General features: G+C 43.1%; 1 protein-coding gene across 1 annotated transcript; it reads left to right on the top strand.

Annotated features, from left to right (window-relative positions):
- Positions 1-7,873: 7,873 nt before the first annotated feature.
- On the top strand, positions 7,874-13,075 carry LOC309535013 (adenosine receptor A3-like). Its single transcript, XM_082227670.1, has 2 exons — positions 7,874-8,359; positions 12,115-13,075. Exons 1-2 carry the CDS (start codon positions 8,031-8,033, stop codon positions 12,713-12,715), a joined length of 930 nt encoding a protein of 309 aa, XP_082083796.1. The 5' UTR covers positions 7,874-8,030; the 3' UTR covers positions 12,716-13,075.

Here is a 13,075-nt window from a genome sequence, read left to right as displayed (position 1 = left end):
TAATACAGGAAATGAAAATCTGTAAGATAAAGAAATCATTTAACTTTATCAATAGGTTTCCTGAAGCTTCTGATAGCGTCTCATGCTTGATAAGGATGGCATTTTGATCGCTTTTCATGACAGGTTCCTAGGCACCCTCTGTTACGTTGGTTACTAAGAAGTTTTCAAAAACATCTTATTTTAACAACGTCCATGAAATGTAGCAATAAAGGGGTGAGGTAACTTTAGGAAACAATGTAGTAACATCCAACCTGACAGGAAGCTACAAACTTGGTTTTTATGTGAAAGAAATATTTAAGAGGAAGTTAAAACATTTAAGTGTCAGGACATAAATGTGCCCTTTACATTGAGGCACCAGGTGAAAACATTCCTTTTCAACCAGGCTACACTTGCCAATCAGTCTATAGCCTTTTAAAGTGAGGAGCGATGGGTTATTGCCTTTTTATTATGTGTTCTATGTTATAAACTTTCTTGTGGTCTGTTGATGAAGGGGGGTATATAAATTTAACAAATGAAAATAAATAAAAGCGGCAACAATGGGTAGTAGATTCCAAAGAAGGCCCCATACTTCTGTCTCCAACTTGACATTCCTGCCACCCAGTTACAGTGGCACCTCTAGTTACAAACTTAATTCATTCCGGAGGTCCGTTCTTAACCTGAAACTGTTCTTAACTAGAGGCGTGCTTTCGCTAATGGGGCCTCTTGCTGCCGCTGCGCCGCCGGCGCACGATTTCTGTTCTCATCCTGGGGCAAAGTAGTCAACTTGAGGTAACTCTTCCAGGTTAGCAGAGTTTGTAACCTGAAGCGTTTGTAACCTGAGGCAGTTTGTAACCTGAGGCAGAGGTTCTACCAGTGGTACCTTGGTTTACAAATTTAATCCATTCTGGAAGTCCGTTCTTAAACCGAAACATTCTTAAACCAAGGTGTGCTTTCCCATAGCAGCAGGGGACTCAATTTACAAATGGAATACACTCAACAGGAAGCGAAGCATGTTCTTATTCCAAGGCAAAGTTCACAAACCAAAACACCTACTTCCGGGTTTGCAGTGTTCTTAATCCAGTTGTCCATAAACCAAGCTGTTCTTAAACCAAGGTACCAACGTACAAAGGCTGATACTGCTAGTCCCAATGCAACATCAGTATAGCAACAGGAAATCCTAAACCGTATCTCTGCCAGCAAGCACTAAACTTCTGCTATTCTGTTCTCCATTTCCACATGTGGAATCTAGGTCATATATGCACGGAGAGCTGGCTAGCAAGTAAGGTCCATATCTCCACTCAACCACATAGGCCAAGTTTGAACCACCTGTCAACCACCTGACATCATGATGGCACCAGTGGCCATTTTTGCAGTACTTTGCTAGCGTTGACTATCAGCTGATTGCTGGCATTAGGGAAGTCCTGTGTACATGCTTCTCAAACACCAGCTCTAAGCCAATGGGAAGCACTGGGTAAGGGGCTTTGCAGACAGTGTCAATCAGCTGCTTGGTGGTGTTTGCACAACCCCTTTCATCCAAACCATGTCTTTACCTGCCCAACACCTGCTGGCATATATGAAGTCAAGTGCAGGGCAGGTGCTTGTGACTTGGCCAAAACAGCCTTGTGAGGCAAATAGGGAGCCCTAATGGCTGTAATTAGACTCACAGGCCAGAGATTCCCCTCACCTACATTCAAGATCAATAATAAAAATGGGTTTCAGTCTCCATCCTAGCAAATGGGGGGGGGGTGGCTCACATCTCAGCTTGTCCAGAGTTTCCATTTAAAGAGGTCTGCAGCACTAACATATTCTCCTTTCTGAGAGAAAGGAGGACCTAACATATCAGGTGAGGGTCAACTAAGTTTTACTCAGAGGAGACATTCTGAAATTAATCAACATGACTTAAATTAGAACCCTTAATTTCAACTGGTCTTCCCTGAGTAAAATTTAACTGAATATTACCCATTGCTTTCACACATACCCCACAAGCCTCTAGTCACTCCAAATCCTTTTAGATACAAATCTGATGAATTTTTAATGCGATTAAAATGCTTCTCTAAAATGCAAATGCATGTTGATCACAATAAGAATCCAAAGGAACGCATGACAAGTACAATTATGATCAATGTACAGTGGTACCTCGGTTTTCAAGTATCTCGGAAGCTGAACAATTTGGAACCCAGACGCCGAAGGCCCAGAAGTAATTGCTTCCATTTTCAAACGCACCTCAGAAGTTGAACAGCTTCTTCTGCGTGTTGTTGTATTTTTTCCATTTACTTTGCCGACTGCCCTTTGTGCCTCGGTTGTCAACGTTTCGGAAGTTGAACAGTCTTCCGGAATGGATTGCGTTCGACAACCGAGGTACCACTGTACATGAATCCAGAGAAAATAAACGAATGCTTAGAAATGACCACTGTGATTATCTTCAGAGGCCCTCCCAGTTTGTTGCAACTTGCAGGTGTGCAACTGTCAACATCCAGGAAAAGAGCCTTCTCTGTGGTGGCTCCCATACTCTGGAATATCCCACACCCAGGAAAAAAAGGCATGTATCAACTACATTGTTAAGTTTAATGCATGCTAAAAACTTTTTTGTTTAACTTGGCTTTTGCTGATTCATGATGCCTGCTATGGTTTAAAGTCTGACTACTGGTAATTTTTTTGATTCCAATAATATTGGGCGGTATCCAACTAACTCGTTTCATCAGTGCAAGGATTTCTGCTTGCACACTTGAACTTCCCAACATTCTTTCCCCGTGAGCCCCTAAAATCTATTCTGGGTATTTCTCCAACTCTCTGGAGTGAATTTAGGGAGGGCACAGGATGCATGCTGGGATAGGAAGTGGGGAAGTTCTGTTGCACAAGCAGAAATCCTTGTGCTGATGAAATGAGTTGCATACAATCCCTTGTATTTTGTTTTATTATAAATATGCAGTGTCTGAAGATGATATATTAATATTTTAAACAATCACCTGCAATGCAAATTTGAACAAATAATATAGTCTGTCTCCCTCTCTTAGCATGGTAGCTATCAGCAAGGAATGCAATGGTTACAAATATTAGTGAACGAAATAAAAATTTAAGAAAAATAAAATAATGCTATTAAAATTCAGGTTTTGCCAAGTTAACTGTACTTATTAATTTTAAGTTTTCCCAAGCACACACAATCCTGATTTTGTGCACAGTTATCATCTTCAAAGATCATTAGGTACTGGTTTCCCTATTCTTGTTGATGGGGGTTGCTAGTATTTATATTGTGTTTTCTAATCTTAAAATCATGGTTCCTTAGATAGTGGTTAAAATATTTCTAGTAAATGGGTGTATTTATAGAGGCTGAGGTTAGCTGTTCTTACAGTTTTCCTCTGTGTCTACAGTTGCTTGGTTATCTGCTTGCACTCTCTTGCAAGATCACAAAACGAATACTAGACAACTCTGAAAAAAACCTCCTCAAAGTTACTATGTCAAGGTTATAGGGCTTCAGTTTCCAACCAATACCCTGCCCCGCCCCAAGGTAATGCTAAATGTCACTCCTGTTAACAGCCAAGGAGAAACCTGAGGGTATACAGGATGCCATGACTCCAGGGAACAAGAACCAAAGTTCCCACTCTCTTCTTCCTGAAGCCTCAAGCAAGATAAACAACTATGACCAAAGAGAATTGAGGCATTCTTAGACCAAGGCTTTGCCCAAATAGCCACACAGAAGTAACAAATATATGTTTTATTAAGAATACTAAAAGAGCAGCATAGTAAGAACCCTGTTACCAAATAAAACAAAAAGGTCTAAGACGACCAATTCAGAATTTAGGAAGATTTGGGAAACTACATACACACAAAAATAACAAAGTCTAACTTAGCCTAAACTAGAATACTTTATCAACACCATTTGACACCCTGAGGCAGAGGTTCCCAAACTTATTTGGCCTACTACCCCCTTTTCAGAAAATATTCCTCATTCTCCATGAAATCCACCTTCTTTAAGCAAACAGAAAGATGCAGTGACAAATTTGTGTTCTTTAATGTATCTATATTTCCACCTACATCCCACAACATAGTAAAGAAATATGTCGTTGTAAATAAGACTATTTATTAAACTCAACCATAGTAACATTTGCATTACACACAGAAAATTGCAGAAAACTGATTGATCAAAATGCAGAATATTGACCAAAATGTCTTCACAAGCCTCTGTAATTTAAAGAAACAGAAAATGCAAGTGGAAAAAGAAAGACTGTGTGGTTAGGACAGCTAGAAAATTGGGAAGAGGGGTGTGTGTGTGTGTGTGTGAGAGAGAGAGAGAGAGAGAGAGAGAGAGAGAGAGAACACAGTGGTTCGCAGTTTGGAAGATGCTGAGACAGAGAGTGAGCTAACTGAAGGCACCTCTTTAAGGGCCTGGTAGGGTAGTAAATTTGTGGCCTTGTAGGAATGCCTCTTTCCTGCAATTTATGCTCCACTTCAGGGATAGGGAACCCTTTTTCAGTCCAAAAGCCATTCTTTTGGGCAACCTTCTGAGGTCAACACCAGATGCAAAAGTAGCCAGAGAAATGAATGGAATTTTATCTTTGTAAGAGTAGGCTAATTGCTGCACACACTGAAACAACCTTCTCAGTTTCCCATCCAGACGAAGGCCTCATCCACACTTACTTTTGCTCCACACTTATTAGGCACCGGTCTTGGCTTTCCAGGCCTGTGTCTGTGCAGGTTTTTGTTTTTTTTTTTTTGTCCTGGCATTTTCCCCAAGAAAACCCGTATTTTACTGCTGAATTGGAGAAAACAGCAATCCTTGGAAAACCTCTGTCCGACGGCAGGAAGAGAAGCCTACAGGGCTGGATTAGGCCCCAAGACCTGAGGTTACCCACCACTGTCCACTCTACTTGTATACAGTCGTACCTTGGAAATCGAATGCCTTGCGACTCGAATGTTTTGGCTCCCAAACGCCTCAAACCCGGAAGTGATTGTTCTGGTTTGCGAACGTGCATTGGAACCTGAACATCCGATGCAGCTTCCACAGCTTCCGATTGACTGCAGGACCTTCCTGCAGCCAATTGGAAGCTGCGCCTTGGTTTCCGAACATTTTGGAAGTCAAACAGACTTTCTGAATGGATTCCATTCGACCTCTGAGATATGACTGTATTACATAGTCACCATCCATCTGCAGTGGTCTCTCTCATTCATAAGTGACTAGAAGGGCTACCTTTGGAATGTCTCACCACTCAAGGAAATTGTGAGTGTCCAATAATATTTTTATCTGAAGAAGAAGAAGAAGAAGAAGAAGAAGAAGAAGAAGAAGAGCAATATGTGAAGCCACAAAACACAAGAGATACAGTCTGCAGTATTTCTATGCAAAGCTCAAATGCATATAAAATTAACATCTCTGGTGCCACCTAACTCTCATCAGACGTTATGGGGTGGAAGCTAAAACTACATCCAGGTGCGTCAAATTAGAGTTTAAGAGCATTTTTTCCCCTGGGAAAGGAGTGGAGCAAGGGAAACTTGCCTGGGCTGTGCTTTCTAGGCACGAGACAATAATAATAATAATAATAATAATAATAATAATAATAATAATAATAATAATAATTTATTTGTACCGCGCCCATCTGGCTGGGTTTCCCCAGCCACTCTGGGCGGCTTCCATAGAAACCAAAGATACAGTAAAATATCACAGATTAAAAACTTCCCTGAACAGGGCTGCCTTAAGATGTCTTCTGAATGTCAGGTAGTTATTTATCACTTTGACATCTGATGGGAGGGCGTTCCACAGGGCGGGCGCCACTACCGAGAAGGCCCTCTGCCTGGTTCCCTGTAGCTTTGCTTCTCGCAATGAGGGAACCACCAGAAGGCCCTTGGCGCTGGACCTCAGCGTCCGGGCAGAACGATGGGGGTGGAGACGCTCCTTCAGGTATACTGGACCGAGGCCGTTTAGGGCTTTAAAGGTCAGCACCAACACTTTGAATTGTGCTCAGAAACGTACTGGGAGCCAATTTAGGGCTTTCAAGACCGGTGTTATGTGGTCTCGGCGGCCGCCCCCAGTCACCAGTCTAGCTGCTGGATTAGTTGTCTAGCTGCCGCATTCTGGATTAGTTGTAGTTTCCGAGTCACCTTCAAAGGTAGCCCCACGTAGAGCGCATTGCAGTAGTCCAAGCGGGAGATAACTAGAGCATGCACCACTCTGGCGAGACAGTCCACGGGCAGGTAGGGTCTCAGCCTGCGTACCAGGTGGAGCTGCCCTGGATACAGAATTGACCTGCGCCTCCATGGATAGCTGTGAGTCCAAAATGACTCCCAGGCTGCGCACCTGGTCCTTCAGGGGCACAGTTACCCTATTCAGGACCAGGGAGTCCTCCACACGAGCCCGCCCCCTGTCCCCCAAAAACAGTACTTCTGTCTTGTCAGGATTCAACTTCAATCCATTAACCGCCATCCATCCTCCAACCGCCTCCAGGCACTCACACAGGACCTTCACTGCCTTCACTGGTTCTGATTTGAAAGAGAGGTAGAGCTGGGTATCATCTGCATATTGATGGACACCCAGTCCAAACCCCCTGATGATCTCCCCCAGCGGCTTCATATAGATGTTAAAAAGCATGGGGGAGAGGACAGAACCCTGAGGCACCCCACAAGTGAGAGCCCAGGGGTCTGAACACTCATCCCCCACCACCACTTTCTGAACACGGCCCAGGAGGAAGGAGCGGAACCACTGTATGACAGTGCCCCCAGCTCCCAGCCCCTCTAGACGGTCCAGAAGGATGTTATGGTCAATGGTGTCAAAGGCCGCTGAGAGATCCAGCAGAACTAGGAAACAGCTCTCACCTTTGTCCCTAGCCCGCCGGAGATCATCAACCAGCGCGACCAAGGCAGTTTCAGTCCCATGGTGAGGCCTGAATCCCGATTGGAAGGGTTCCAAATGGTCCGCATCCTCCAGGCATGCCTGGAGTTGTTCAGCAACCACGCGCTCAATCACCTTGCCCAAGAATGGAAGATTTGAGACTGGGCGATAGTTGGCCATACTGGCCGGGTCTAAAGATGGTTTTTAAAGAAGCGGTTTAACGGCCGCCTCTTTCAGCGGGTCTGGGAATGTTCCCTCACAGAGGGAAGCATTCACCACCCCGCAGAGCCCATCGCCCAGCCATTCCCGGCTTGCTTTTATTAGCCAGGATGGGCAAGGATCAAGGAGACAGGTGGTTGGTTTCACGCGTCCAAGCAGCCTGTCCACATCCTTGGGGGTAACGGCAAGTGGAAGGGCAGACAGGCCCGTACTGACAACACAGTCTCAGGGATCAAGTAGCTGTCATTGATTTCACAGGGATGTGGGTAAATGATTGCAGCTAAATACATTAACCTAAACCAGTCGTGAGGAACCTCTGGCCCTCCAGATGTTGCTGAATTTCAAATCCCCTCAGCCTCAGCAAGCATAGCCAGTGGCCAGGAATAATAGTAGTTCAGCAACTTCTGGTAGACCAAAGATTCCCCACACCTGCACTACATTAAGCTTTCTAGTTGGTGTCAGGTGTATCTGCCCCAACAGGTAATGGAGGAAACGCAGTAGGAAACAGACATTGCATCCTCCATAACTATCATAGGCAAGCCAGGGCGGAAATGAGATTGGCAAGTTTGACTAGAGCTTCAGCGGAGTCCTTTGCTATGCAGTGTGCTTGAAAGTTTCTATATGTTGATATCTAATATTTGTATCTATATGTTATTTTTTAAAAAAAAATGAGGAAAGCAGAATAAAATAAGGCCATCCCTGCCATCCTTTAGCCATGCCAAGCCTTCAAGACCACAGAGGAGATCAGAGTCCGAAAGCAAAGTGTAACTTCCTTTTCAAAGATTCAGTTCCTAAGAATTAGAAAGTGATTATCTGCGGACAAATGTGGCAAGTGGTTGGTTCTGAGTCATTTCTGACAGTAAACAATGCTATGGGGTGCTCTGCTGCTGCTCCCTCATGAAACTGCAACTGCAGCCAGCTGTCAGAATTATTTTGGCTGTGCTTCAGAAGAAGGCTCCCACCTATTCATCCTGGACTCTCTTCACCTCGAGGGGAAAGCGTCTTGGTTCCCGAGATGCTTGAGCCTGTGCAAGGAGTTTACATTGCCTTCGAGGCTGTGATTGCAGTGCTGGCTATCCTGGGCAATGTTCTGGTCATTTGGGTTGTGAAGCTAAACCCAGCTTTTCAGAAGACCACCTTCTACTTTGTTATCTCGCTGGCCCTGGCTGATATTGGTGTTGGCCTCGTCATGCCACTGGCTATCGTAGTCAGCTTAGAAATCGAGATCCACTATTACGCCTGTCTTTTCATGTGTTGTCAACTCATGATTTTTACTCAGGCCTCCATCCTGTCCTTGCTCGCCATAGCGATCGACAGATATCTGAGATTACGGCTGCTTACTCGGTGAGTTCTACTTCGTCAGTGACTTATTTCTCGGGGGTAGTTTGCACACTACTGTTTAAATGCTTGGGTGATATAGAAGCAAGAGATTTTAAGGACTAATGGAAGTTGCCTTGCACTGAATCAGATTGTTGGTCTCAGTATTGCTTGCACTGACTGGCCGTGGCTCACCAGAGTTTCAGACTTGGGTTCTCTGCCAGCCCAACTTGAAGATGCTGTGTATTGAATCTGACACCTGGTGTGTGGAAAGCAGAAGCAATTCCATGGAGCTGCTGGCCTTCCCCCTGGTTTGTCTTTTGTGTTCCACCTGCTTTTTGCGGATGACTGCTGATTTTTCAGCTGGGTTAAATATATATATAGTGGTACCTCGGGTTACAGACGCTTCAGGTTACAGATGCTTCAGGTTACAGACTCCGCTAACCCAGAAATAGTACCTCGGGTTAAGAACTTAACTTCAGGACGAGAAATCGCATGGCGGCGGCGGGAGGCCCCATTAGCTAAAGTGGTGCTTCAGGTTAAGAACAGTTTCAGGTTAAGAACGGACCTCCAGAACGAATTAAGTTCTTAACCCTATGCTCCTTCAAAACAGTTCTAAAATCAACATACAGAGGTGATTTTAGAACTCTTTTGAAGGAGCATAGTTTTTAACTCTTCAGCTTGGCTTTAAATTAAATAATATGAATACTGTTGCCAATATAAGAATCTTGTTCAAAAGGGCGCCATAACTTTCATTTCTGTTTAGCAGTTCCCCATATGATAGAACGCTTATGCATTTTGTTTAATTTGCCATGCAAAGCATAGTGTAGCCTGAGGTTTTAAGCAAACAGTGATGCAAATTTAGCAAAAAGCAAACATTTGCAATTGTACCATTCAGAAAATTTCTAAAAATAAAAAAGGCATGAGAAATATGATGCATAGCATGCATGGTTGCATTGGAAATAACCCAGTCATGCTCAGACAGAATATGCAATTCCTTTGGGTTGTTAAAATATATATATTAAAAATCCATCACTTCCAATAGAGATTAATGGTTACATTCAGATATACAGCCCTCCACAATTATTTATATGAAGACAAATATATCTAGCATTCCAATAGTTCTTTAAAGGATAGGGTTCCGGTTAGTTTCCAGTTTAAGGAATAATTCCAAAGAATCTTTATCCAATTTCCTGGTAAAGCGTTTGAAACAGAGGAAGTTGCTTTACACTGAATCAGACCATTGGTTATCTAGTTCAGCACTGTCCTCACTGACTGGCAGCAGCTGTCCAGGTTTTCAGGTGGTCGTCTTTCTCTCTGGGGATGCCAGAGATTGAACCTGGGACCCCTGCGTGCAGATTTCCTGCCACTGAGCTACAACCCTTTGGTCCAGAACTTCTCTGTGTCAGCTTTTCCATTAATGCCAATATTTTTCCGTCCTCTTCAAGCCAGTCAGTTGTTTTAAGCTGTCTATTCGCTCTTAGTTCCTTTCAATAATTTCTGCAACCAACAGTAAGATTCTCTGATCAGCTCCCCCTGGCTCTTTAATAATAATAATAATAATAATAATAATAATAATAATTATTATTATTATTATTATTATTATTATTTATACCCTACCCATCTGGCCAGAAAAAATATTAAAATATAATAATTCATCAAATATTAAAAGCTTCCCTAAACAGGGCTGCCTTCAGATGTCTTCTAAAAGTCAGAAAGTTGTTTATTTCTTTGACATCTGATGGGAGCATATTCCACAGGGCAGGTGCCACTATCGAGAAGGCCCTCTCTTGCAGTTCTCAAAAATATTCAGAAATATTTTTTTTAGAAAAAAATTAATCAGCATTTGACTTGACTATTGACATGTTACCACTATGGTTTTGATGCCCTATGCCTAGAAATGTATTCAGTGTTTAGTCTGCTTAGACCCCTAAGATATCCAGGAGCAGGAAGCAAGCAAGCTGCTTTCTTTATCACAAGGCTGGAAGGAATCCTGGTAGATTCCTATACAGTTGTACCTCTGGTTGTGAACACCTCTGGTTGAGCACGCCGTGGGTTATGAGCTCCAGTAACCTGGAAGTAGCCGCTCCCAGTTGCAAACTTTGCCCTGGGATCGAGTGGAAATTGCACGCCGGAGGAATATGCAGCTAATGGCACCTCATGTTATGAGCGGTTTCTGGTTATGTATGGACCTCCGGAATGGATTCCATTTGTAACCAAAGGTACCACTGTAATGGAACTGGGAATGCTACTTCAACCATCAGTGACTTTACACATCTTGTAAATACTGAGCTAGATGGACCAATGGTCTAACTTGAGGTAGGGCAGCTTGCTACCTGTGCCTAGGTTTTATCACACAGCTACCTATTTGTCTCTTCCTCCTCATCCACTTTTTGCCACCCCTGAAGTAGACCACTTCATTGTTTATAATGAGGCATTGTCATTGTGTAAAAGCAGTGAGTGAGCCAGAATAGAAAGGGCACTCCTGAGTAATAGGAGGCTCCTTGGCAGAAGGGTATAAATTTAATAAACAAGTAAAATATAATAATAATAAAGTGATCTGAAATCTTCCTGTGTGGAAGGAATCTTTCCATGGCTAAGATCTTCTCTCAATACAGTGGTACCTTGGTTCTCAAACACCTTAGTACTCAAACAACTTGGAACCCAAACACTGCAAACCCGAAGGTAATTGTTCTGGTTTGTGGACTTTTTTCAGAAGCCAGACATGCTGTTTTGAGTGTTATGCTTCTGATTTGAATGCCACACTTCCGTTTTGAGTGTTACGCTGAGGTCTGTCTGTTTTTGCTATTTATTTTGCGTTTTTGTTTTTGCAGCTGTGTGTGTGTGTGTGTGTGTGTGTGAGAGAGAGAGAGAGAGAGAGAGAGAGAGAGAGACTGACTCTGTGGAACCCAGTTCAGCTACTGATTGATTGTATGACTGCAGTACATTGTTTATTGCTTTCATTTTATGGATCAATGGTCTTGTTAGACAGTAAAATTCATGTTAAATTTCTGTTTTAGGGGTTGTCTGAAATGGATTAATCCATTTTGCATTACTTTCTATGGGAAAGCCCGCCTTGGTTTTGGAACGGACTTCCAGAACCGACTAATTTTGAGAACGAAGGTACCACTGTAGTCCTGCTTTGGGATGACACAATGCAAGATCAATATCCTCCTCTTCACTAAAATGGCTTTCTGTCGGTCTCTCTGATAAAGCCACAGTCTGTATCACAGTTTAAACATAGCCACTTTAAAGTATCTGTTGCATTTTTGTTGTTGTTGTTAAGTACAGTGGAACCTGGTGTACCGTCCTCCTTACGAATGCTTTGGGTAACGAGCTCCTCTAACTTGGAAGTAGATGCCCCTTATTGCGAACTTTGCCCCAGAATGCGAGTGGAAGCCACGTGCCAGCGGTGTGGCAGCAGCGGGAGGTCCCATTAGCAAAAGCGCGCCTCATGTTAAGAACGGTTTCAGCTTAAGGACGGACCTCTGGAAAGAATTAAGTTCATAACCGGAGGTACCACTGTATTGGTATTTATCGAAAACCAAGTTAGTATATGCAAAATGCTCCAGATCAGCAAAATGCTATCAATAAATTCAGCCTGATAGTCTCACATTTTATACAGCTTGCCCTTTAAAAAAAAGTAACAATAAAAAGGAAACAAAAGAAAAATGGCACAATGAAATTAAAGCAAAAAAGGAGGCCCTATCAGGAAATAAGACTACCAACATTAGAATCTCTTCCAAATTTGATGTGAGTTTATTTTTCTCTCCTCAAAACAGGTATAGGATACAAAGCAGTCAGAAAAAAATCCGTGGGGCTCTGGTAGCAATCTGGCTCTTGTCGCTGCTGGTGGGATTTGTTCCGTTTGGATGGGCAAAATCAAAACCGAAAAACTCTGATTTCATGAACTGTACCTTCACAAATGTGATAAAAATGGAATACATGATATACTTGAGCTTCGTTGCCGGAACCCTCATTCCACTGACTGTCATGTGCATCCTTTATGCAAAGATCTTCTGCCTCATCCGCACAAAGCTTCAGCCCTGTTCAGTGAATGTCAACGGGCAAAGGTCATTTTATAGGCAGGAGTTCAGAACAGCCAAGTCATTGGCCCTGGTCCTCTTCTTATTTGCTGTTTGTTGGCTGCCACTGTGCATTCTGAACTGCATCGAGCATTTGGGCCAACGATCAACCCCACAACCTCTCACATACATGGGAATCCTTCTCACACATTCCAACTCGGTCATGAATCCCATAGTCTACACTTTCAGGATAAAGAAGTTCCGGGAAACTTGCATCCAGATTTTAAGAACCTGTATCGTGCACAAGGATTCGGAAGATGCTACATCGCCCAGTCCAACTACATCTGAACGCTCATAGCTGCCTCATGCAGATGAAGACCATTGGCCTTGTCTAGCTTTATGTCTTCTGCCCTAAGATACAATAAAGTTACTGACAGGGGAGCTATTGCTTCCCGAGACTTTATGTAACAGTTGTTTTGGTCTGCAGCAGTCAAGAGAACTTTTCAGAAACAAACTCTACCCCTTGTTAAAGCCTGCTGTTCACTGCTGTAGCATCCAGTAACACAGCTGGCAGTCCGAGGTTCTGTCAACCCACATCTGTTGTGTTCTGGTTCTACATATACATTTTGGCCGAACAAGAAGCTGTCAAAGATGTGCCAGTATTGGCATAGTGTGTCAAATGTACATATTCAATAAACCATTTCCAATCTTTTATAAA

This window comes from Podarcis vaucheri (genome assembly GCF_965113315.1).
Source record: "Podarcis vaucheri genome assembly, chromosome: 6".
Taxonomy (NCBI): Eukaryota; Metazoa; Chordata; class Lepidosauria; order Squamata; family Lacertidae; genus Podarcis; species Podarcis vaucheri.
This window is presented reverse-complemented; position numbering and strand designations above follow the sequence as displayed.